Source organism: Anser cygnoides, chromosome 1, assembly GCF_040182565.1.
Source record: "Anser cygnoides isolate HZ-2024a breed goose chromosome 1, Taihu_goose_T2T_genome, whole genome shotgun sequence".
NCBI classification, from domain to species: domain Eukaryota; kingdom Metazoa; phylum Chordata; class Aves; order Anseriformes; family Anatidae; genus Anser; species Anser cygnoides.
Window position 1 is genome coordinate 132,193,054 of NC_089873.1, and position 27,495 is coordinate 132,220,548.

Sequence of the window (27,495 nt, forward strand, 5' to 3'; positions counted from 1 at the left end):
CACAATATCTTTAATGCTCATTTTTGTATTTATCATTGAAAGCAGTACACATTTTGCTCATATTTAATATAGGATAAAGAAACCCACAGAAGAAATTGAATCTACTTTGTCTTTATACTTTTTTCAGTAATTTGCTTTCTCAGAGAAACCAAAAGGAACACCATCTGTCTTAAGATTGTCTTAAATGAAAAAAATCCACTTCATAGTACAACATTGAATAACTATATATTTATCCTAGAATAATCAAGGTAGGAAGAAATAAGGCTGTTTTATGCAGTTCCACTGTAAAGAAGAATTGTCTCAAGCACAGCAAATGGTTTTGTAATTGACAACTGAAATTTCAGGTAGAAAACTGAGTTCTCCCATGACCTAGGTGCAGGAACAATATCTTAATACACACAAACTATTCCATTCTAGCAGGAAGACTGAAAACACTCCACAGAAAAAATGGAAGACCTAGAAGTACAATGTCAGATTTTCTTTTTCCTCCACAGAATCCATCACTGGCTGCATTACCAGTACTTAACCATAAGCTTTCCCAGCATTCAAGAGGCAAAACTGTTCTCATAATGATTTTAATTCTCTAATATTAAAGTATTCAAGACTGGTTAATTGTCATAGTTCATTGACTGCACAGAAAACTACAGTGGTACTTCTTAACAGCAAGCTGAAGCTCTATTGACTGTGCAGCTGAAAATACATTTCTGTATAAAGTAAATGTGGGTAGAAACCAACATTTACGAATAAGTGTGTTTAAATTTGCTGTTTGGACTATGCATAATGAAGCTTTGCAATATTAACAGGAAAACTGCTATGAAATGACTCATGCAACTATTGAAAAAAATGGAATTCTAAACAAACGGATCATGGTTAAAGATTGGTCCTTATTATTGAAAGACATGAAATGAATCATCCCAACAATATTGAAACATTAATCTTACAGCTGAAGACTGTAACTGCACAAAATTGACATTAACCAAATGACTGAGACAGAGCTTTACATAAGAAAACAGCAGTCAAATATATTTTTTGGAAATTTTGGAAATATTTTTTCATACATGAAGTGCATGAAACAGTTAATATTATGATGTGTCAACAGTTCCCTAAAATCAACATGACAATCAAACTCTGTTAGGGCTTGCAAAATAATATTCATGGTAGTTAAACATAACAGAACAAAAAACAACAGCTGTTTAACTGAAAGATGAATAGATGCAAGATGCCCAACTCTGCACCACTTAACACAGAAAATCTTATATGCACAAATTTCATTGAGACCTATGAACAGACATTCAGTAGTTCTGTAAAGAAAAACAGATCTGAAGCAGCATCTTAAAAAGTGTCAATGAGCACATAAAAGAGAACTTACGAAACACAGAAGACGGACAAACTCTCAAGGAGATTCATTAAAAGTTTCTGCAAGATGGAGATTTATTGTCCATTTACAAAGAATAAATGATAATTACAAAACAAATATCATAATTAAACATAAAAGCTCTGGAATTTTACAAATATACTCATTTCTTGTGGTTGAAATGCATTGTTAAAAACAATAGTGCTAGTTGACAGGACCTCTACAAAGGTGCAGCGTAACTTCCTGCAATTACAAGGGGACATGACTGAACAGGTAAGATACAGATTCACCGTTGTGTGTTCTTCGAATTGCCTCAGCCAGGATCATGGAAATATCAATAAACTGAAAGAAAAAAAAAATAATCAAGGAGGTAATTTTTAAAGGATGCCAACAAAAACAAATTATGCAGTTTAGAAACACACAACCTGTATGCAAACATTCAATTTACCATTCTGCTCTTACCTCTTCTAGGAAGTAAAATAACATCAAAGCATTAGGTAATTAACCTGGGTATGAGAATAGGACTAATATAAAGAACAAACTCAAAAATTAAGAAAACACTGATTTCTGCACAGGCATACTGATGAAGATTTGACAACAGGCCCTGAAAAGAAACTGTTTCAGCCATCAGATGGCAGTGTCCACCTCACACAAGTACAGTTTAATGGAAGTACACCTTTTGAATGCTTGCCTAGTTTCAGTAAGTACAAAATATATTGAATAAAAAAAAAGTTTTAACATTAAAAAAGCACTATTTTATACTTTTCTCTGCACTAAGGAAAAAGACACATGCCTTCACAGAACAATCTCACAGAAGTTGCTGAGATAAGTCAGCTTTGCTTTTGAAAGCAAATATATATATGTTATTGTTATCTTGGCCATTTTCATTAGTGTATTTCATTAGTGTATTTTCAAACAAAATGAAGAAGCTTAAAGTTTCTATGGCATCCACAATAACCTAGAGTTCCTACATGCAAATACTGATTGATTAATAATGATAAAAAAGACAGTTTTACATTTGCTACTCTTTCAGTCAGGCAAACTCAATCTGTTGCAGTACCAAATATTTTTATACTCTATTATGCTACCTGAATCCCCTTAAAATGGCTCTTCAGCATGATTTAGCAGATGTTCTACAAACGATAAAGCTACACAATGTATCTGAGAATATTGTTTTCATCTCAAGGCACAAATTCTAGCATCAGAGAATAGTGGAAAAAAAAAAACAGATTTTAAACAAATCACAAAAACACCACAGTACCTGAATTTTTGGGCAGTGTTTCATTTTCTCTTCTTGGGGGATTGTATTAGTTACCACAACAGCCTCAAATGCTGCATTATTAATCCGAGAAATAGCAGGGCCAGAAAAGATGCCATGAGTAAGAATAGCATAAACTTTGGTGGCTCCAGCAGATACCAATCTGTAGAATAGAAATGAAAAAGTATGCTGTGATGCACGTTTAAATAGATGGCTATAGATGATGACAGGTACAAATCTCTGTAAAATACATTTTATACACATATTCCTTCCGAAAGCTATAGGAAGATACAGCTAACTACAAGATAATTTAGGGAACTTGATTTTTTTTAGGTTGTATGACTTCTAAGTCTCACCAAAAATAACTGCTAGTTAACTTAAATAATAAAATTCTTATCAGTAGCAGTGATACTAAACAAAAATACTGCACTTTTGATCACATCAGCAGAAAAAATGTTGGAAATCAGCTGTATATTCTACCTCAATCAGGCAGAAATTAAGTAGATTAGATAGCAGTGTTCACAATTCTGTTGTGCCTCCATTATTGTAAACCCTTATTTTCATTTGCAATTCAAACAACTCTATCTGGACAAAGCTACTGAGGAAGAAAAATATTTAATGATTAAAAGCCTAGCTTACAGCAAGGTTGCGGGATGAAATGCTGCTGATCTAAACACACAGTGAAATGATGCAGCACAGGAGAGAAAACCTGTACCAATCAAAGAACTAAAACAACTTGTGCATGAGTCAGAATATCTTAATTTGGCTTTGATTGGCCTCTTTGCCTCCAGACACTCACAGCTATACAGGACTGCAAATGCAGCTAGGACAGATGGAGGACCTCAGCAGTTGATATGTTATCAGATCATAGCATGAAAAGAGTAAGATGGTAAAAAAAAGACAAGAACACAGAAACATCATTTCATTTTGAACAATTCACCAGCATCAAAGGATGCTGATCGTTCTACAGGGATGATGCACTACAACAAAGTGAGTGTGTACTAAGAAGGTAACTTAAGCAAGTTGATGTGCTATATCTGAAAATAAATTTCTTAGTTCATCTGCTGGATATGCACCTAGGTTGCTGAGATGCAAAGAGGCCTGAAGTATTTTGGTGAACAAGTCTGAGTAATCACAAAGCGCATCTCACCTAGATTTGTCAAATAATGAAAAGCACTACTTCATGACAAGAACATGATATAAGGCCATATCACACAATCAAAAGCATCTTTCTAGTGAACGGTGCAGATATATTGAAGGTTTCTCATAGTTTTAGAATTTCCTCTACAAAAATCTATTATAGGTAAATAAGGAAGCACTACTTTTATAACAAAATAAATAAAGGCCTCCTTTTTGATAAGGCTCAACTGTCAAAAATAATTGGCTAGGAAATTCATGATTTTGATCTGTGAAGTGGGCAGCCTACAAGCATGCTTTTAGGTCTGATGAAGATTAGTGTGGGGATAGCAAACAACTGTACAACATCTATTTGCAAAATTCCATCAACTTTTCATCAAAGTGAAAAAGACACAGAATACTACATGAATGTTTTCCATGAGTTTTTGACATCCTGATCATCTAGAAGCAAACAGCAAGCCTGCAACTAAAGACCGTAATCTTGTGGGATGATCTTCACTTCAAACCGCTAACAGCAACATCTAGCTCACTTAAGCTTCACCCTGTTACTTTAGCATAACATGAAAGACACAGTCAGGAAGTACCACATGGACCTATTTTGGATGTAAGACTATTCTTTACATTCACAGTGCATATAAGTATATTGGACAGGAATTTAAATTCAAAATGCTCTTAACTGGGACTCATATAGATGCTTTATAAAGGATTACATCCAAGAGTAGCAACACTACAGTAAATGTTCAGCAGCAACAATTTAAAACATTCCCATGTTTTCTTTCTCAGCAGCTCCTTCCCTCTTCCAATGTGCACTATGTATACTCATATGGGGGTGGGTTTTGTTATAAACCATATCAAAACACAAGATCTTTGGATCAAAGATTAAAAACCTCAAACCTCTGATCACAGCCTCCCAAACCAAAGCTGGCAGCGTGCGTTGGGATATGAGCAGAAACGCAGGAGCACTTCAGTCTAGCATTGCCCACCTGTTAATGCCTAACATTTGTTCTTAGTGTTAATTTCAGTCCACTTTTCCAATTTACCAAGAGAGATTTGAAACTAGAATTCCTGTCATACATTTTGAGTTGTAAAGTTACAGCAATAGGAAAAAATAATCATTTCATAACTAAGCAAATTAAAAAAAAAGAAAAAAGGTTACAGACAGTACCAAAGTTCAGTGTAGACAATAATGCCAACTTCTGTAGCAAAAAAGAACTTACTAGTACCCTGGGATGTACCAGCACAAAGCCAGCCTGAAAATGTTAAAGTAATCCTTCCTACTTAGCGTTGCCAGGGACTGATTTTAGATAGTAGGTCTACTTTCACATGATACACTTCAAGAATTGGACTCTTAAGAATTGAAAAGAATGTCTCGGGGAATCAGCAACAGAGCAGAGGTCTAGAAACCATGTGGAAAGACTGAAGAAATGGGAGTTATTTAGTTGAAAACAATCTTCAACTACCTTCTAGACAAAAGATGAAAAAAACTATTCTCATCTCCCATGATGAAAAGGATAAGCAGTTTTATATTGAATATGTACATTAAAGATTAATATTAAACCTGCACTGAACACTGGGAGAAAATACTTTCTAATATTAAAGCTAGTAAAGACTCCATGATGAGTTTTTAAGTAAAGAATGATTTTCTGACATTTCTCTCTCAGTACTGAAAAAAAAATAAAAAATTAATAGATGGCCCAAGTCCCTGGCTGAAGGGATATATGACATTTCCTTTATTCTGTCCTTTTTCTAAATCCAGATTATATATTTCTGTAAATCTTATCTCAATTCCATGTTCTAAGGAAGGCAACAGCTTGTTCACAGGATGGTAAGTCAAGAATCAGTGACCTCACTCCACAGAGGTCAGGTGGAGTTTTAGGTATGCAACATCTCTGTCCATCTGCCGTTCTGCAGGTTACAGCACAATGAGGCATCAGGCCAGTTCACCACAATACTTACTTATCTGCTGCATGACATATTGTGCCACACGTGTCAGCCATATCATCAACAAGAATTGCTACTCTGTCTTTCACATCACCAACCAAGACCATTCTGTCCACTTCATTTGCCTTCTTTCTTTCCTTGTGAATGAGAGCAAATTCCACATTCAGCCTGTCAGCAATTGAAGTAACCCTAGGTGACAGGAAGAAATACAACACATTTAGAAAACTATTTTAAAAGAAAGAAAAGCTAAATACATAAGGATGGCTATGAAAACATAGTTTGCAAGTTCCCTTGCTTTTAAGTTAATGTGGCACAAACTTTAAATAATGAGACAGGTTAGAAATGACCTTAATTCATTGTTAATAAGTACAACCAGAGCATCTTAAGCTATACACCAGAAAAATATTTTCTAAGTTGGTTTTGGTTGTCTGGCATTAAACATCTGTCTTTGACATTTCAGCTATTCACAAGTTTTTATTAAGCTCTGACAATACATACCCTAAGGTGGCCCTAATTCTAAGCACTTTAGTGTCCTAACTGAAAATACCATTCCTGGAATGTGAAACAAAACCAATGGAAAAACAAAGTTAATAGTGATTAATAATTTTTAGCAGTACTTGACTAGTAATCAAGTAGTTTACTTCATCAGCAATTCTCTTAGCAATACATTGGCTTAACAAAGATCTTTCAAAATTGTTCAGGGTGACCTCTGGTGGCCAAATATCCTATAACAAACAATTTGTTACAGACCTCTGACTGTTTTATTCAGATTTTTTAATATAGCAGAGCTGGTAGGTATAAAAACACAGAAGAAAAAAAAAACAGGAATAAACCGTACTATGTTTTACTATGCTGGCACAGGCTTGTAGTCCGTCTTTTGTAGACTATTTTTAGAATGCTGTTAACAAGGTTATTAACATGCACATTTAATAGAAAATAGAGTTTTGTTTCTTTAGCACTTAAACATGAATAAATTGTTGAAAAGCAGTAACAAACAACTGAATGATAAACAAAAAGCCACATGGTTTGGTAATTTTTTTGTGAACAACACAGTAATTTTATAGCACATCTCACTATCTCAGAGGTGTTGAGATATCAATAGAATCTGCATGCCCTACTGCAGTCACAAAATTTAATAAACTGGAAAAACTGCAAGTAAATAGTAAGAAATAAAAAAGAAAGATGCTTTAAAGGAATGCATGAACATATTTCTTCAATACTTCCAGATTTAAATTTTAAGACAAACTTTCTTCACATTCTAATCAGTTTTCACTAACTCAAGCGTTATTTTGAAGGTCTGCATGTTTTGAATAGAAAAGCCAAACCATCACCTTTACATTTTACTAAAAGAAGTGAAGGAGAATCTGAATTTATTGAGCAACATCTTCCCCTACTTCAGCAGCAACTGAAATTGGTTGCATTACAACAGAAAAATATCGAAAGTAAACTCTTCATCATCAACTCGAAAATATACAAATATTTTCTAGGGGGAAAAAATGCTGTCTTCAAAGACTGTATTTTGTAATAAATAAAAATACACATTTTTTTATACATATGAATTATATTTTTGTGACAATATTCAGATGGCAACAAAGAAATTTAATTGACTGAGTCATCTGTATGTTAGAATGTTTTCTATAGTTTACATTCTTCACATCTTTAACTTGAGTAATCCAAAGAGGAATATCTCCCTAGCTCTACTCAGTCTTATTTCCCTATTAATTATTAGAACATGAACATTCACAACAGATCGAAGGACTTCAAGCAAAATCATATCATGGTAGTCTTTCACTGTTTTCTCTAAATTACTTTCCAAGCATTGAAATCACTTTGGGCTTACAGGATTCTTATTTGTCTTTGTTCCCATTCAGCTTCTAGCAGCAGCATGACCAATAATTTGAAAATAAGCATTTTGCCTCAACAGCAAGTTTTACCACCTTACAGGTGGCATGCTTCTGAGCTTTTGCATTAGTTTTTACTCAATAGATAACAGATAAAAGTCTTGCTAAAAGATAGCCTTATAAGCTGTAAATGAAGAAACGCTCTGATGAACTAACTTTTCTATTTTCATCTTTTGCTACCCAAAACAAAAGTTCATTCCTTTTTTTTTTTTTTTTTTACAATATTCACAGTACGCAACTTGGGGTCAGTAGGTTTACAGCCTGAATGCAATAACGTAAAGAAAAAAGAAAAGTGACTTAATGTGACTTAAGCAAACTCTTACCTAAATGCCAGCAGGTACAGTGGGGATAGGCCATATGCTTAACAGAGAAGGGAAACTAAGGCAATTCCAGAATGAAGCAGGAATAGGTGCATTAACTGGACTAAAGAAGCAAGCAGCAGGAAAACTCTCTTCCCTCCCACAGAGGGACTCAGGTAATGAGGCCATATCCAGGGAGAGAGAAAAAGATTTTCTTTAGAGCACAGAAAGCTCCTGGATGTTTTCAAGCATGAACAACATTGGAAGAACTAGTTATTCTGTTTTTACAATGCAGCTGAATTCACCCGTGATGCACGGTGTGTATTGCACAGGTCACACAGCAAAAAAGATGACAAGACCATCTAGTTCATTAATCACAAACTACGTGGAATGCTAATAGTATTAGTCTTGTATAGTACCTTTTTGCACCACCTGCATCAGGTGAAACTATGATACAGTTTTTCCACTCCAAAATGTTTTCTTTAATCCACTGCAGCACTGCAGGTTCTGCATACAAGTTATCTACTGGAATGTCAAAGAAACCCTAGTTCAAAAGAGAAAAACATTTTCGTGAATACACATTTATGCCTTACCTGGGATGAAGATAAAGAGAAAGAATCAATCCTTTGCCTTTCATGTATGGTAGGGCTTTAGCTAGCATTTTACACTGGCCTAATTCTGCCCTCTGAAATTTCTACCCAGTTCAGTGGAAGTTACACAAATATTAAGGTTTCTAAAAATCTCACCTAAGAGCAGCAAAATGAAGTACAATTGTTCTCAAATTATAGTAAATCAAAAAAGAAGACCACCTTTAGGCACCTATATAAACTCATGCATGTGAAAAGCTCTCAAAAAAGAAATCAGTGAGGAATATTTAACTTTCATAAATTTCAACTGCTTGACATGAACAGCAGTATTTCAATATGTGGAAGATTCAAGTTAGCAGTACTTGAGCAGCAGAAAAAAAGGAACACTTCTTTTTGTGCAGCTTTTAACATCAAATCCCTGTTGGACCATAAATGAAACTGCTTTTTATTTGCATGACAGCCATCTAACCTAATTGAAGTTCTTATTAAACAGAATGCCAGAAGGGGGGAAAAAAGGTATCTTGAAAAGTTTTACATGTAAGAATGACAAACAATGTCTGCTCTGCATCTGAGACAACAGAATTGTGATTTACTGGTTCAGCAGTAAAGTCAGCTATGGGTTTCCAGCCTCCATCTCCACTTCTCTTAAGCGAATATTGTCCCCTTTGCTGAATCAACAAAACTCTATATAGGGAACTACGATAATAAGATCAATGCAAGATTAAGAGAGCTTCTCCCAGAACAGTACATTCTATGTTCTGGGAGCTTTTATACTAGACTTGGAAAGTTCCACTGAAGAGACTGTTGTATGGGCATCCACACTACCTGCAAAATTACTCCATGAGATCTGGTCTCTTGCAAAAGGCAGATTTAATTAGAAACAGATACTGAGATGATCAAAACTTCCTCTGAACCCTGAGAACTGCACTTCTGAACAAAGCAAAAACAATGAGAAAAAAACCAGAAGTAATATTAGCCTTTCCTCTTAATTCAGTAGAGCCCCTAGACACATTTGGAAAGAAATTACGGTTACCTGGATCTGAGAAGCATGCAGGTCCATGGTGATGATGTGGTCAGCCCCTGCAACTGACAGCATGTTGGCAACAAGTTTTGCAGAGATTGGAGCACGACTCTGAGAAATAAAGAAAAATTTTTAAAAAGATACAGGAAATCAGGTAATTAGCAACTTTATTTTCCTTTAGCATAGTTAGAATCTAGGTACAAAGAGCTCCAAACCCAGCCAAACTAGCTTGTCAGTAGCTAATCTAGCCACTAGGGCTTTGAAAATCAGCAAAAATTTTAGGAGCTCTAAATCAGTTTGCACAGTCTGCCTAATAATGCCTTGTATTAATTTGACCAACAAACAGATAAAATTGGGGACATAATTTTCCGGCTCCTCTATTTCAAACTTCAACTAGCTTTGCCATAGCACAGAAACAGGCAGACAATCCCCAATTCTCTAAGTCACTGTCCATATGTCAACATTCAACTCTTAGGCAACTATTGTGTTTAAAAAAATAATATATATATATATATTTAGATCACCAAATATGAAGAATGAAAGCACAGGGAACACAACTTTGAAAATAAAACAAAAAAATTGCTTTACAACAAAGTTAATATCAATGATTTCTTCATGATACAGTAAATTCTGTAACAGATCCATGTAGGCAGAACCAGAAGGCCCCAGTCTTTTTTTTTTTTTTTTTTTTGCTAATTTGGGCTTAATTATTGGATGCAATTAGGAATCTAAAACTACCAAAGGGGTGGGGTAATGAAGGAAAAAAAAGGCAGGTGAGGGGAGGGCGGGTGAAAAGAGCAAAAAAAATCTAATCAGTAAAGTTAATGCTAATGTTAAGAGCTTTTTTAAGTTGACAAGGATGCAGAACAAACAGTAACAAAGAAAATATGGAAAATCATGACTGGAAGATACTTTTTTTTTTTTGTCGACTCTAAAGTTCTTTCAGACTTTTTAGCTCTGAAAAAAAGCTATATTGACATAAAGAACTCTGACAGGAATGGAAATATTAAGCAAAACCTCCTGTTTTCTTTGTACCAATCTTTAAACGTGGGTAGTAGCTAGCACTAACTTTGTTAGAATGAAAACAGAAATGTAATTCAGAGGTGTCACCTGTCAGGCTGTTTTTTGCTGGCAAGGTATTCTCTCCTGCTACACTTCTTTAACAAAGAAATCAGACTCATTTAGCCTCAAGGGGCTAGTATTTTCCTCAAAACTTCTATTAATTTAGGTGGAAACTCAACACTTGCCTGTTTTAACCTGTGGATTGACAATACACTTCCAGAAACAAAACCAAGACATGACATTATTTCTTATGCCTTGGGTAAGTTTGTCATCACCATTACTAAAATACTTCATTTAGAAAACCACTTTACTCTATTGTGTTGTACAAAAACATTGTCCCCACTTAGTTAGTCGAAGATACACATAGCAGATAGTACTTCCCTCAATCCCTGCAATTAAGATGCATATAGCTTCCATAAGAGTTTGCAATCACTAGAGCTTTAAAGAGGATGACTTTCCACTTACTGAGGACTATGCTTCTCCTCATTTAAGTTCAGTTCTGTAAGGATTCTGTTAGGACCACATTAACCAAAACTTTTTTGTTATTTTTTTACCATTAATAGCAAAGTTTTGGTTCATGCCATTTGAGTTCCTGATCACTTCAGCTCAAATTTACATTTCTAAGCTGGGCTTCACAATATTCTCAAATCTCAGGCAACATCTATTACAACAAAGGTTTAGTTTCTAACTCTTTTAACTCTACCACCATGTTATCTTATCAGCTCCTAGTTTGGTGCTACAGCTGAGCTGGACTAACATACAATGTTGAAAACAGAAGTTTGCTCCCCTGCTTGTCCCATCCCTTCTTCAATTCCCTCATGCCGCTCACTGGTGTTTGTCTGAACCCACGGCAGCCAGATGAGGAAGCTAAAATCAAAGAGAAGGGGAGAGACGTTTGCTAGCCAGGACCACCCCTTCTGGTAGAAAAGAGTAACCAGCGCAGCCTAGCTGTTCAAGGCAAATTACATTCTTCCCAGAACATGGTTTGCCATTTCCACCCCAACTAGCATACTGAATTTCTCTTGTTTTGTCCATTTCTGTTCAACAAGAATACCAGTTAGCTTCTCTCGTGTATCAATACCACTAGTATCGCCATCAAAAAACAAAACAACAAAAATTCCTGCATCAAGTACTAATGTATACGTTACCAGTTGGTACTTCTTTCAGCTGCTGGCCTTGCAGGCTGACTTCCCAGAAGGAAGAACTTGAAGGTTTTACCACTAGGAAACTTGTTTTAGTAGGCAAGCACATCACAGACTGCCTACGTGTTGGTGGACAGAGTCTTGGAGGGAAAGATAGCCAGACACCAATACCTGTTTCTCAAGAATGGGCTAACAGGAGATTAAGGCAAATGAAGTTTGCGGCTATCTGACAGTTTCCTCTACATAAAATTGTGCATTAAAAGAAAAAGCACACATCGTATGACATGTTTGGAAGGATTTAAGGTTTGATTGCTTACCAAGAAAATATAAAAGTTTTGTGCTACAAACTGATGCTTATTTTGAAAACCAAAATAAGTGTGTTCATGAGAACCTCAGATAACCTGGCCTCATTATTCAGAAACTTGGATGACAAAGGTAGATGAGAACTGAACATCTTCTTTATATCTTGGAGAGTTTATGATGCTTGCTTCAGATGGGAGAGGTAAGGACACAAAAAGATTCACTATATTCATTGTTCCATTCTTTGATACAGTTTGAGATTAGTTTCAGAATTATTAGTGTGAAACACAACATTAAGTTATGTACAGAAAATAAATTGTAAAAAAATCACAGAATTTTTAGTTCCTAAGCAAATTCCCCGCTCACTTATAGCAACAGTTATATGAATGATTTCTTCCTTTATGATGTGTTACAAAGTTATTTGCAATTTTGCAAATTACCAGGGACAGAGGAGGAATCCACAAAGCTAATAAAAACAACCTCACAAGAATAACTATGCAGAGGAAAGTAAAAGGAGTCCATTAAGATTAATGTTCTATTGTCTTTAAGCATCTTATTACATTGTCTTGCTCAAAATGCATCACATGCATACTAAACAAAAACAAACAAACAAAAAAAAAATCCAAGAAACCCCCAAGATTTATAACTGGAACTTTCACTTCCAAGAAAGCCAGTTGTGAAGTGTATGGATACTGCACATTCACTAATTTATTACCTAAATTTGTCGTTTTTAAAATGGGATAGGTTTTGAAGCTTCAGAAGCCAACAGCCATTATCTTAAATGTCCAGACAAATTTTAACTAGAAGCTAGGAGTCTTCTATTAGCAAATTATTCTAGAGCGTTACTGTCATGGCCCAGGCGAAACACAACTGAAATCGAGAAGTGAAACTGAAAATGTTCCCAGTTATATATAATGTAACCCAGTAAGTTTCACCCTTTAAGGCCATGTTAATGGAAATGCATAGCGTTAGATTAAAAAAAAAAAAAAAAGATACCTACCCAACGCTCCACGGCCCCCTTCTACAAATCAAAAAAACAAAGTTACATGAGCTGTAGAACACCAAACTCACCTATACTTCTAACATCTCAAAGGCATCTCTGCGGCATCCTACAGATGTATCTTGCCCATGGCTTTGAAGGTTAGCATAATTAGAGGATGCCTAAAGGCAACCACAGCCAAAACACAGATACACCTGGGCTAATTTTAAATTACCTAGCTTGTGTATCAGAAGTGTTCTAGTTTATGGCAATACTTGATCATGTTTAAATCAATTTATCAATGTTTCTGTGATTCTGGGCAAGCTTTTTTTCCTTTTCTCCACCTCCCCTGTTCACTCTCACCCTTTTTTTTTTTTAAACCTCTGTTTCTTTGTCTGTATATGGAAGAAAACTTGCACAGATCTCTACATTGCCTTGCTGGAATTTTTGCTGATAGCTTTGGCTATCTCATTTAAAGCTAGTCCAGGTTTTATGCTAAAATTTCCAAAGTAGATTACATAAGCCTTGCTCAGAATATGGTGTTTTACCACAGGGGCCCTTTCTTTACTTAAATTAAAAAAAAAAAAAAAAAAAAAGAAATCAAGGATATTTTCAGTGTTCTCAGTGATCATAACTGCAACAGATGCATGAAGAACACAGTGGTATTTCAAACAGCAAGGACTCATTCCATTTAGTCCTTTACGGATTAAAGTCAACAACTTAAATCACAAGCCAGCATCCAGATAGTGACAATTATAAGGCTTCACTTCATAGTCAAGCAAGCTACAGCAGTATCTTGGGTCAGAGAGAAGAAAATCTGCTTATAACCATAGTAAGAAAATGACTGGCACCAGTCAACCAACACTTCAGGCAGCACACAAAACTTGTGCACTCAACGTGGGTCAAAGACCAAGTGATGTGATGCAATCCACCAGTGAGAGGAAGGATCACCCGGTCAATAAGCTGCCCAATGTCGACAGCTATATTATAGCTTACTGTGCAACATGGAGGTTAACTACCAAGGTTAATTTCCAAAGATGACAAACATTTTCTCAATTGCAAAACAGAGGTTTAAAAAAAAAAGAGAGGAAAGAAAGAAAATTGCAGGAGAACTCACTAATGCCCAGGGAACTGTCTGGAATAATGCCCAAAACCTCTATTAGTGCCCTACTTTCCTCTGCTACGTATCTTCAGATGGCATTTCAAAAAGACATGTTCCTAAGCAGCATACTGAGCCACTACACTGTAGGGTTTAAGTGTCTCTTGAAAGCCTGCCACATGGATTTCGGGTACCCCAACAAGAAATTACCTAGATGCATGGAAAACCTGGGACATGCTCATCCCTTTCCCACAGCAAAAATTTATATGATGGTCCAGCAGAACCATCCAATATGAATTTGGAAACAGAAACATACCAAAATGCTTTCCTTCCCTTTCAGCCAAGTCTTCTTTCTTTCCCTTCCTAGCTCTTTTGATTAAAAATAAAAATAAAATAAATCAGCTCTCCTAGTCAAGTGAGAGCATTAATAAGTACAGAAACACAGCAAAATGAAGTTCCAAAAGATGTATATGAAGAACAGGGAGATATTATCTAACTTTCAAATTCATTTTTTCAAAGCACAACATTAGTATGGTAGAGAGCCTACAGTTAAAGAACAAATTAAACAAGGTCTTCAGTTAAAGAAAGTAATTTTCTTCCATTTTATTTTCTTCTTAAAATTTTGTGTTTCCATCACAGGCTGAGAATTACATATTTTGTAATACATGCAATCAATATTTATTTAACTGGTGCATTGTTTGTCAGTCCTGTTACATTTTATATAGATGAATGAAAATAGCACCACAAAGATTTCAAGATTTTGCTAAACACCCGAAGTGAAAAGGAAGAAGCAGACCATTTATAGGAAGCATCAGAGAGGGGAAATTTTCCAGAAAAGACAAGCATTGCAGTCCAATTTTAAAAGCTAAATTCACATTTATTCTTGTTAGTTCCTTTCAAGTTAGTTTTGATGAAAATAGCATTTATATAACATTAGGTTTTCTTGTATATATAGTGGAAAGAAACAAAAAAAACTACCTTTTAAAAAAAATCAAACTCACTAGTCAGACTTTGTCATTGTCTTATCAGCTTTTGTTGAACTGGTATACTATTCATCAGTTACTGCATACCAAATTCAGGGGCAGACACTAAAATCAGGAAAGTGTTTTGGGATTTCTATACAATTTTTGGTCTGCATAATTTAATATTCCAAGTTATTCCACATATATAAACTTTTTTTTTTTTTTTTAAGATCTGCTTCACTGCATACAATAGTGTTTTCATTCATCACTCTTACAAATTGCAGATCTAATCAGTTCCTTTCATTTGGCTACACACAGGGTAAAACCCACCTGCACAATGGTTATAGCACTTCAAATTTAGGATTTAATTCTATGCAATTGCACTAATTAAAATGTTTAGAAGGGCATACTCTCTTCATATACAGATAATAAAAAGGCTAGAAAAAGCAGGAAAAACAGTCCCATAAGGTGAGGGTTGCTAGCAGAATACTCTGCAAAATACCACACACATAGGATGTACTTAAATTTTCAAACTGAAAACAAATCAATTATCAAAGCATAAGCAAAAAGTCATGTATTGTCTCAATTCATTCACTTGTAGGTGATATAATTTAACATTTTAGCATAAAAATAGGGGGAAACAAATCTTATAAATCTCTTCAATGTTTATGAAAATATGCTTCATCCCAAAAAGTTTCAAGGGAAAAAGCTGAGAAAAGACTTCAGAAATTACACAGTTCTTACCTACCTTGTCTTTCTTATCTTGCCTGGCATATGGAAAACACGGAATTACTGCAGTCACTCTGGAGGATGATGCAATCTTGCAAGCATTGATCATGATGAGCAGTTCCATTAAGTTGTCATTTATTTCTCCACAGCCACTCTGGATAATATACACATCTTCTCCTCTCACACTTTCACCAATCTCTACACTGAAAGAGCAGGAGATGGCCACTTAATCACTAGAATTACAGGAAGAACATTATTAAAGAACAAACAAACAAAAAAAAACCTTTTGTTTTAACAAACATTCACGGGTTTATAAAAAAATAAAAATTAAATGGGTAAACAAAGTTTTGGACAACTGTACCCTTGATACAGTCTATTTCAATACAAGCCACTCTAAAATTTGCTTCAACCTAAATAGAGCCTTTGTAAGGTCAGCATAAACCACCATGTAATTATGGCTGTAGCACAGATGCAGCACGTTATTAATATTGCTTTTTTTGTTTGGTTTAGTTTGTAGATTGTGTCCTTGTGTGTAGATTGTGTCCATCTCCTAAGGAGATGGTCATTTAAAGAATAAACTAGATAAGTACAGAAAGAGAACCAACTTTATAGTATTTTTTATTAAATACTACCTGCATCAAAATACTTCTGTTAAAAGTGCCATTATTTTCTATGATAATTAAAACATTAATAAATTCAAGAAAATACTGCATTTTAGAAGACAAAGGTATCACCACCACCACCTCCATGCCCCCCCCCCCCCCCAAAAAACAAAAAAACAAAAAAAAAACAGAATTTTGGTTAAAATTCACACCATGATATCTAAGCAATGTAGTTTAAAAAAAAAAAAAGATAACGGACCTGTTCATCAACAGCTTCCCATGACTCAAAATTTGTCATGTTGTGCCAGTTGCTCTATTTGTTCTAATTGAGCTTACGTACTTACGATGGCATCTAAGTTATTCTATTCTTCCACAGATTTCAAGGCAAATTTTGGCACTGATCACTATTCATACCACAGAACTCAAGAGTTAAATACAGCTTGAAAACAAACAGGAAAACGCAAACAGAGCAGTTGAATATTGATTCTCTGTCAATTCTAGACCCATTCCAGAGAAATCTGCTGTTGAACCATTCTCAGTTTTCACAACTGCCACTCCAAAACTTACTCAGAAAAGCAGCAGACTTTTTTTTTCCTGGATCCATGCAAAATATACAGAAAATATACAAAAGCAATCTTCCTACATAAGGCAATCAGACCTTTACAACCCATGCTGTATTAAATTAGTCTAAATGATTAAAGGCTAAAGTATCTTGGACCCTTATTTAAAAGGTTTCCTCTTTACCCAAGACACAAATAAGCAAAAAGATCTAACTAGAAACCATCCAAATGGCTCAGATGTGGGTAAAATATTTTCTGATGGGTCCTTCAACAGTGAGGCTTGTTCTAGTCAAGCATAGTCCAAACAGCTTTAGTTTATCAGCTTCCATGGTGCTATGCAAGACTGATTAGCTTTTTGTAGCTGCAGAACACAGAAAGGAATTTACTGCTTAAAAACATCTTAATGACATGCAAACATTTGATTTACTACCATCATGATAGTTGAGTGCTGTCTGACTAGTTACATTCTGAAAACTGCCACAAAATACCTGTCAGAGAAAGAATGCTTGTCCCTTTGAAGGTGTGCAAACTAGAACAAAATTAAATTACAGAGAACAGAATGTGCTGATTTAACAAGCAGCCATTATTTTGTTTCTCCCTCATTGAGCAATGTGCAGTTCCATGCTGAGCACTGAACGACTGAATCTTGTGGAAGATATATATGTGATCATGCAATTAAAGAAAATACTGTAAGCCAGATGCACAAGGCAATAGACAAGCAAACTTCCTTCACACCAGTGTGACCCAAGTGCTTCATTTCGCAACCTTATTAACTCTAAATTTAATTTCTGGCCCATCACTTTCTCCTGGCTACTTGAGCCTGCCCTATTATTCATGCCCATACATGAGCCTGCCCTTTCGGTTGCATTCTGACTCCTCCTTGTCTTAGTAGTAGCTCTCTCTTTGTTTAATCCATTTCCCCCTCCAGTTATTATTTGGCTTCCTTTTCTCTCGTCCTAATGTTCAGTCTCAGCCTCACTACCCTAACACATCTCTTTCACCTCCCTGCTTTTCCATGACCAGATTAATTCTCCCCCTCTTCTACTCAGTTTTTATTCAAATCAACGTACTTCCATTTTTACATTACCTATATACCATCAGAAAGACCACCAAGATCACAGAAGAGAGAATGAGTGTCTCCATGCTTTCAGCTGCCCTATTCCATTCCCAGAACAAGTTACAGAAAGATCCTTTCTTCATTTTTCTCCTTAATTAAGTAAGTTTTTGACTGGTTCCGTAAGTTCCTGCTGGTTTTTAACTACCATCAGGACTTCTTATTGCCAAATAAGAAATAGGTAGATTTCTTATTGCCAAATTAAAACAGAACACCTAGTAAACAGCAGGACCTCTATGGGGACGGAGGTAGTCAGGGACACTGTCATCTTCTGATAGCTCATTGGTAATCCAGCAAATCTTTTTGAGTCTTTCATCAAGGCGGAGCGACACAATTTTGTGGTTATCCAACTGTTAATTCCCTGTCCAATTATTAGTCAAAGCAATAGGGCTATTCGAAGAAAAGGGTTTAAAAATAAGTCTGTCAAATTCTAAATATTTTTCAAACTTGTTTTTTGGTCAACTCCAAGTAAAGCATCAACCCATTAGGTTACATATGCAGCCTTACTCACCATTGTTGATTCATGGTTATTATCATGAGGACTCTAAAAAATGATAAACGCTTGACTCAGCACTTGCACAAAACTGCTTAATGGCAAGTGCTGTCATACCAAACCTTTGGAATAAGTCCAAAGATGACCACCAGCATATGCAAAAGCTCTACGGCAGCTCTTTCAACCCAAGACTGTGAAGTTACATTTCTGTTCTTGACATTAGCATAGGAATCATTACAAAGGAGAAGAAAGTAGAAAGAGACAAAGAAAGTACTGCCAATTTTCACTGGAGAATATTATTGCAGTGACAAAGTAGGGCAGTGGAAGATTTTAGTACTTGGCAAAAAAAAAAAAGAAACCAGTGATTTTACAGACACATTATGTAGTAGGAACAAGATTTGCTGAATGACAAAAAATAGGATTTTAATGTTCATCATATACACAAAGAACACTGAATTATAACACTCTGGATTGTTTTGCTCCTTTAAAACGGTCATTTCTAAGCACCCCACTAAGAAATAACAAGTTTCAGAAGGTCAGGGAATATACTTTGAGATAAATACCGATCTGGTTGATAGAGCAGACCTGAAGTAGTGCTGCTTCCAGTGCCATTAACCACTATCTTTTCTATGCCCTTGGGCCAGCAATAACTTTTTCATCCTGTAAACAACTTAGAAGACAAAACTGCTGCTAATTCCTCTCTTGGTGCACTTCAGAATTTTTTGTTTATGCTTCTCAGGCCAGACTGGCTTACTTACTCAGCACACAGAAATGTGAACATATATCCATGTAGAAATATATTTTCTCATGGACACAGGACGTATTTGCAAACTAAAATAAATCAAGTTTAAATTAATACTTGTATAGCACTTGGTAGTAACCTAATTAAAGGGGCCAGAGAATAACAATGTAATTATTGCACAAATCTTCTCCCAATCAGCTAGAGATGACTGCACCACAGATTAGTATCTCTCACTTTCTACCTTCTCTAAGTTGGATATTGTGTAGACTTATCCAACCAGACCAGACACACTGCTGCTTATCTGTACTTTTAAACACATTCAGATGTAAACAGGCAAACAATAAGATGCTATACAGTACCAAATATCTGAAGTACTGCATCTCAAATATCTATTAAAGAACACTAAGCTAGCAACAGGCAAACTACTTCATGCCAGTTATCATATTAACATCACTAATAAATTCCATTTAGGCTATCTACACCATGACCTAATTAACAGTCAATAAACTTGGGGCTGTTGTTTAAACAATTTTCGATAGTGAGGACATAGAGGAAGGACACAAGAACAAGCTATTGCCTCAAGATTACAAGCTTTGTTTGTTTTATGCAATTAAATCAAATTCAGCTATTTGGTAACAGTTTAAATAAACTTCTCATTCAAGAAGAGTCAACAGAACCTGTACATTAAAAGCCCTGAAAACACCTAATTGCATTTTAAAGAAAAAATTATACAAATTAATAGCCCACAAAATTAATTAACTTTTTGACCCAGTTGCTTGGAATCCACAAGCACAAGCTGCTAGCCAGAGAGGATGCACGTAAGACAGGACGTAACGGAAAACAAGTTTGAGTGTTGATATCTGCTTTCACCTTGCACAGACTGATTCCAGAGTCCAATTTACTAGGTAGAAACTTAGACTAATTACCGTAAGTCAAGGATAAACCTCAAGAACCACTTATATTACAAACACATTTAAATGGCTGAAACATTCATAAAGCAAAATTCAAAACTCAGGTAACAGCAGGCTGAGCTCCTTATGATACTAAATTTATCGTACACTCCCAACAGAACTAATAGCAATAGGAAATTTAAATTTGTATATCCTAACTTAGAAAAAAAGCTGCAGGGAAGCATGGAAATAAGCATGCAAAGCCATACTAAAACGGCAAATAATTCAAGACGATGGCTAGGATCCAGTTCAAGCTTAACTTAGAAAAAAAGCTGCAGGGAAGCATGGAAATAAGCATGCAAAGCCATACTAAAATGGCAAATAATTCAAGTTGATGGCTAGGATCCAGTTCAAGTCACGCAACTGAAGGGCGCCATGTACCTTACAAAAAATTATAACAGATAAAATTCTAGCAATACTTATAGGAAGTAATATTTGTCAAGGACTTTAGGTGCTGATAAAGTAGCTCTGTACTTTAGGCATCTTAATACACATAGAAGCCGCCAAAATTTAAGGTCTAGAGTCCTCATACAGAGTGCAAAGAGAATCAATAACTCAGAAGCGATCCAAAAATTGCACACGCTGAATTTGCAAATCGTCAAAAAGCAGCCAATGGAAAGTACTAAGCAGAGGGGTGTGTTTGAACTCTTACCTTTGGGAACAAATTTGCAGAGTAAAGTCTTTAACGCAAGACCTCCAACTTACTGGGCAAATATTTTAACTGCCATGATGTTATATAAAAAAGTGGGTACTGGGATTTAAAAAATAAATTTCCTCCACCTAAACCTCAGCTCCTGAAGGGATGTGAAAGATGCTTGATCTATTACTAGAACTCAGCTGAGCTTAGCAGGGTATGCTATAAAGCACAGCCAAGAGAAGAACTTGAATCCTTTAGGTGCTAAGAGCAACTACAGGACTCTATACAGCTCCCCAGGGGTGAGCTCAGTTGGGCCAGTTTTGGTACAGGCTGCAGTGAGATTTTTCTCCCCCACAGCATACCAGACAAGATCTCATGGAAAATCCTAAATGCTGAAATCCCCTTTGAAATTAGCATTTAAAAATCAAGTTATTTAATCTGCAGATAATGTGAAATTCCACTTGGGGCAGGGGATGGGGATTCCCAGCCTCTTCTCATTTTTGCAGTTTAAGCGCTCACCCCCATCCCCTGTGCTACACCCAATAATTTAAAAACCAGAACTCCAAAGCAAACAAACAAAAAAATCTGTGGCATTTTTATTACAAGTTTACTTGCATCCTAGATCTCCTGGAACCCATGCTCTCTCCTCAAGTCTAGGCTTTCTCACTTTGACAGCTCCAAGACCAGTCCCCAGCCAGATTTTCATTTTCAACTGCTCCTTTCCTAACGTTAGGCACAGGCAAGGCAATTTATTTATTTATTTTGAATTTCATGTGTTTGGCATCTATAAGAAGAACACAATATACAGCAAGGTCAATGAAGTGGAAGCCTCAAACCAGAAGCTCTGAAGCATTTTTAGGCCTTTTGTGATTTGGCACTATTAGCAATACAATCAGTGGCCATATTCAGTATATCTTGAGTTCTGTACATAAACACAGAACATTTCTGGAAACATTTCTTATCCTTTTCATCCACGTTAGTAAAAGCAACTTCTCCAGGCTCACCATGTTCGCTACAGTGGGAGCAGCCAGCAGCGAGGGAACCAGCCAGCTCAGCCACCCCAGGCTGAGCATGACAACCCCAGTTGTGAATTACTTGCTAAGTGTTTGGGCCATATGAAGAGAGAATTCACATCCCACAATGCCCCAAACCCTACAAACTTCAGTTGATTTAACAGCAGTTTATCACCTGAGTTTGCTTACACCATGACTAGGGGTAATAACCTTCATCGGCGAGGGTCATGCAGCTCATGGCCTCTGCAGCAGCAGAAGCCAAAGGAACAAGGGTACAGGAAAAGTACCAAGGTCATGTCTTAGATGAGACAACTGCAGAAGAGTTGGAGGACACCAAAGAGGAGGATGGAGGAAAACACTGTAGTCCAGCATTGAAAATAGATCTCAGTCGTTTGAATTGGGCATCTTTGATATGTAGCACTGATATAAAAATTTCTAGATGTGCTTTTTTTTTTTTAAATCAATTATTTACTTTATAGAACAAACTGTGTTCATCATACCATTTTGTATGAAATAAAGGCTCATCCTTATAAAAATTAACTGAGGAGGCATCAGCTATTTTCTCCTAACTTCCAAGATTAAAACTGCAAACAAATCTTCGCAAGTAAATATCAACAACAGAGTTTTATTTGTTATTTTTTTGCCTGCCATACAGCAGGCAATGTCTCTGTGCAGCCAACATTTTCCTCTGCAAAATCTGAACTGTATACACTTAAGCAGATGATTCAAAAACATCCCAGACAGTAGCCAAAAGAAGCTGTAGATAGGCAGTCTCCAAATTCACTCTTACCAGACAGGATTTCAATTCCCCTCTCCTGAGCCTGTCAAAAAGACTTACAGGACTCACTTCAGTCAGTAAGTCTGACTAAAAGAAGTTAGGAAGCTCATGGGAATGGGTGGAAACGGTTACTTCTTTCCTGGGAGAGATGGGTGTGAGAAGATGCCATCTCTGAATCCAGTTTCCCCATTTTGAGAATAACAAGCATTTCAAGTACAGAATTAAACTAGTCTTTAGAAAGGCAAACATACCACATATTGTAAGAAAATATATTTATTTTAGAAGTGATGTACATGCACTGATGATTTTTCCTCATCAGTTGATTCACTAAAAATACCTGCACTGTGAGTTAATTATGTATCAATTATCATCAAGTGCCATCTCAGCATATTTGGAGAAAGCTTTGTGAAAAAATCAGTGTGGGTGTGCATGCATGTGTGTGTGCTTCTATTACACATCTGTCAAACACCATGTCATACTGCTGAAGCTGCAACAGCCATGCCTGCTTAAGGACCTCCATTCCTGCCCTCTTCCTCCGGCCTTCCAAACAGTGCTGACAACAGTTGATTTTGTGGACCTAAAGATAAACTGACTGAGCTCCCACTGCAGCCCTAACACTTTACTGGTAAAGTGAGGGAAGGTGGCGTCACCCAAGTTCCTACCAAGACACTGTGGCCAGCACATGTACTTTACGCACAGGCTTTGAACACTAAACAGAGTTATCTTCCAGGACCAGACGTTGAGGAGCTGTCTTTCTGCTTTAGTTAAGGTTGGCTGCTTTGATGGTCAGCTGAAGGAAGGCATTCACTGGTGGCACTGGTGTGTGTGCAAGCGGCCCTGGTGCCAGCTACTGGAGTCAGGCCGGCGGTGTGGGCCTGCAGGCTGTAGTACCAGCCACCAGATCGAGTGGGTGAGGGTCCTGGTGTCAGTAGTTTGGGGAGACAGAACATAAGGAAAAATTTATTCACTGAAAGGGCTATGAAGTATCGCCCAGGGCAGTAGTTGAGTCACCATCCCTGGAGGTCTTCAAAAAAATGTGTAGGTGTGGTGCTTAGTGACATGGAGTAATGGTGGGCCTGGCCATGCTAGGTTGAAGGGTGGACTAGATGATCTTAGAGGTCTTTTCCATCCTGAATGATTCTAGGATTCTATTTCCATATTGTTTAGATGGAAGAAAGAAAGAAATTGATGGGGGGGGGGGGGGGGGGAGGGGGTGTCTGTCAATTTCAGCAGCAGTTTACCCCACTTCCTCTAGCACAGACATGAGATTTTTCAGTTACAAACTTGCTAGAATGCTGAATGCCTAAATCACATGAGAACTGAGATATTGCCAGATACCCTAGCCTCATGATAAATTACAAAGAGGAGCATATCCAATTTTAAATTTTCTGGAGTTGAAAACCTACATTTCATTTTCTTGTTAGTAGTGGTCCTGCTCCCTGTCTAACCTCAGGGTATAGATACAGTTCTTCAAGAAACCACTTACACCTGCTAAGGATTGGGATTGAAACCAAAAGCCCATTTGAATTGAAATATAAAGCAAATTATTTAATAACTCTTCCCTTCCACTCTATTCTGCAAACCAAATAAATGCAGTTTTCGACTAAAGTGCTTCCAGTTAGGCCATTTGACAAATATTTAAGCCCATGGCTACACATGTTTGTCCATATACATGCAATTTACACTTACTTTTAAGAGACTGTAACAAATAAGAAAACTCAGTTTTAAACAAAAGATGAATCTTCTCTGCAAGTTGCTAACTTAACAGATCTGACAAAGCAAGAGTTTGTTGACCCTCAGGACCCAGCTTATCTGTTTGCACAGGGATATGTCCAAGCGCCGCTGGCAGGTTTAAGGTTCTCTGAGTATCCTAACTATTAGGTACAAATATTCTGCAATACTGCAGTGTATTTCATAATGCCAGTGAACTTATCCATAAATCTTGAAATGCAACTTCTGCATAATTATTTTTATATAGGAAGAAACATTTTTGCTTATATACACATGAAGAAATTTTGCTATAAAGACAGACAAAAAAAACAAACAACAGCCACATGAGAACGACCACTACAGCATAAATATCTTATCAACTTTAGCTATAGTTTGGTTTTAAATATACTGTTCATGAATTCTCTCATTAGTGTTGCTGAATTTTTTATTAAGAATATCAGTCTACAAAACTGGAAGGATGACATCCTGAGATAAGTTGCTAAGGATATTAAAAGATTACTCACTTAAAACTTATTATATAGTGGCTACAACTGTAGTTGCTGAAGGGGAAACATCAGCTTCATTTCAGAATCTCAGAAGTATGAAGTTGTACAAAAAATAAACACTTAGATCCTTAAGTGTGAAAACGTTTTTTTAAGTTCTTGGAAAAAAAGGCAAAACATGTCAGCCCAGCAATGTTGCAACAGAAGCAACCAGAAATAATTACTAGATTAGATACTTCCCTCATATCTATGCCACACTACATCCCAACTTGCCTAAGAAAAATAAACTGCCATTACTAGATTAGCCAAACCACTGACAATCTGCAGCCACCACTATCTACTTACTTAATGGCAGGGGGCAATAATGCTCACCAAGAAAAATAAGTGGAATGATAGACTAGAGGTTATTCCATCCTGAAGCTGGGAATTTAATTAGCTGCATCAAATTAGATGCGCAAACTTTGCAGGTAAGTTTCTACCTCAGATGAAATCTAAATCCAAGAATCTCTGCTTAAAACACAGCAAACAGCAGAACTAGAGATGAGTGTCTCTGGAGAGCAAGCAAAAAAAAAAAATTAAGACACAAGTTAGCAAGAAAATCATGCAACCAAACGCACATTAAGTTTTATCATGCAGAAAAGAGATCAAAGTGCAATAAAGTGATTATGGGGTTGGAAAAACTTGAGATTTAAGCCTTCATTTAATCAGGAATGAACAGAAGAGAGTAAGAGTGTGCAAACATTAGGTGGAATGAACAGCAATGGCAGAGGGTTTAAAATGCTGTCTGTGCATGTAAATAGAACAAGAGCAATTAAATTGAGAATACAAAACACACCGACTGAACATAAGAAAAAGCTTTGTGAGTGCAACTTCAGACTATAACATGTTAATCTTCCAAAGAAAGCAATGAAAATGTGCTTGTTTGGGAGATTCAGAACAAGAACAGGAAAATAAAATAAATAATCTCAGAGACTAGACAGCTACTTACAGTTGGGAACCTGTGTTTCAAAATTAGGTAACAGCCTAGTCTCAGATGCAGAATCGCAGAATCACAGAGATTGGAAAGGACCTCAGGGCTCACCTGCTCCAACCCTTTCCCAAGCAAGGACACCCAGGGCAGACTGCCCAGGCCAAGGCAGCTTTTGAAGACCTCCAAGGAGGAGACCCCACAGCCTCTCTGGGCAGCCTGTGCCAGTGCTCCATCACCCACACAGCACAGAAGTGCTGCCTGGTGCTAAGATGGAGCCTCCTGTGGGCCAGTTTGTGCCTAGTGCCTCTTGTCCTGGCACTGGGCACCACTGAGCAGAGCCTCTATCTGTCTTCTTTGCACCCTCCCTTCAGGTATTTATAGACATGGATGAGACCCCCCTGAGCTTCCTCTTCTCCAGGCTCAGCAATCCCAGCTCTCTCAGCCTCTCTTCATAGGAGAGGTGCTCCAGGCCCTTCATCATCTTTGCAGCCCTCTGTTGGGCTCCCTCCAGTTATGTCCAGGTCTCTCCTGTACCAGGGAGCCCAGAACTGGACACAGTACTCCAGGTGCAGCCTCACCATTGCTGAGTAGAGGGGGAGGATCACCTCTCTTGACATACTGGTGGTATTTTGCCTAATGCAACCAAGCATACCGTTTGCCTTCCTATGGGGGCAAGGGCACGTTGCAGGCTCATGTACAACTTGGTGCCCACTGGGACCCTCTGGTGTGCCCACCACTCCCCGCAGTACGCACCTAAAGAGCTGTTTCAGCCTTACCACCTCCTGGCATAAACACACACCTGTCACCTTAAATTAAAAAACTTCATTAAAAACAAAGAGAGCAGGTAGGTAGGTCAGAAAGCCAAGATGACAAACCAGCACAGAAAGGCAACACCAGGAGGAAAAAACAATAATAATTGGCAAACACTTAGGACATCATACAGGACATTTTGCCTTTTTTTCTACCTATCCAGCTGGAAGCCTGACCTGCCCATGCTTTTGGAAGCAGCCAGGAGGCAACCCCCACCAGGACCCAGGGACAGGGACAGGGGTCTCCATACCGGGGGGGGGCAGAAGGTGGGGAAACGCATCCCGCAATGCCGCACACACCTGGTCTCCTGGTTGCTGAACTTCTTGGTGACCACCTTGCCCAGCTCCAGCCCCAGGCGGTCGGCCACCCGCTGGGACAGGTCGTGGTGGGAGCTGCCGCTGAACAGCACGATGTTGGGCATGGCTGGGGGGCGACGGGGGGTGAGAGAGAGCGCGGTGGCCCCGCTCGGGGGCAAATAAGCGGCGGCACCGGACCGCCCCCCCCGCCCGCAGCCGGGAGGGGACGGGGAGGGGCGAGGGGCGGCCGTGGGTTTGTCTCGCTCCGGGCTTACAAATAGGCCCTACCTGGGGGCTGCCGCCGGGGAACTGAAGGTAGAAAGGCTTCGGCTACACTAGTTGTAGGTCGTGGTTAAAGGTAATTAAATTGCAGGGGATAAGTGGCTTAAGAAGCACGTCGGTTTTCCTGCCCGAAGCACAGCTTTGATTTGAGGAGCAGAATCATGAACGTGTGCTTAATGAGGCTCTGTTGGTGGGATTATTCCTGGTCATATAAATCCCACTGTTGCTTAGTTTGTTTCCACAGGCAGTTTTAGAGCTGGTCAG

At 37.5% G+C, this 27,495-nt stretch overlaps 1 protein-coding gene across 2 annotated transcripts; it reads right to left on the bottom strand.

The window, feature by feature from the left end:
• Positions 1–1,406: 1,406 nt before the first annotated feature.
• On the bottom strand, positions 1,407–27,245 carry PRPS2 (phosphoribosyl pyrophosphate synthetase 2). Of its 2 annotated transcripts, XM_048066836.2 has the most exons (8): positions 26,953–27,245; positions 15,791–15,974; positions 13,003–13,023; positions 9,511–9,609; positions 8,310–8,434; positions 5,706–5,879; positions 2,616–2,775; positions 1,407–1,696 (listed from the first exon to the last, which is right to left on the bottom strand). In XM_048066836.2, exons 1-8 carry the CDS (start codon positions 27,072–27,074, stop codon positions 1,604–1,606), a joined length of 978 nt encoding a protein of 325 aa, XP_047922793.1. In that variant the 5' UTR covers positions 27,075–27,245; the 3' UTR covers positions 1,407–1,603. The 2 variants fall into 2 exon arrangements, with proteins under 2 accessions (XP_047922793.1, XP_013046950.1); XM_013191496.3 differs by lacking the exon at positions 13,003–13,023 and having other exon boundaries at positions 26,953–27,238.
• Positions 27,246–27,495: the final 250 nt, after the last annotated feature.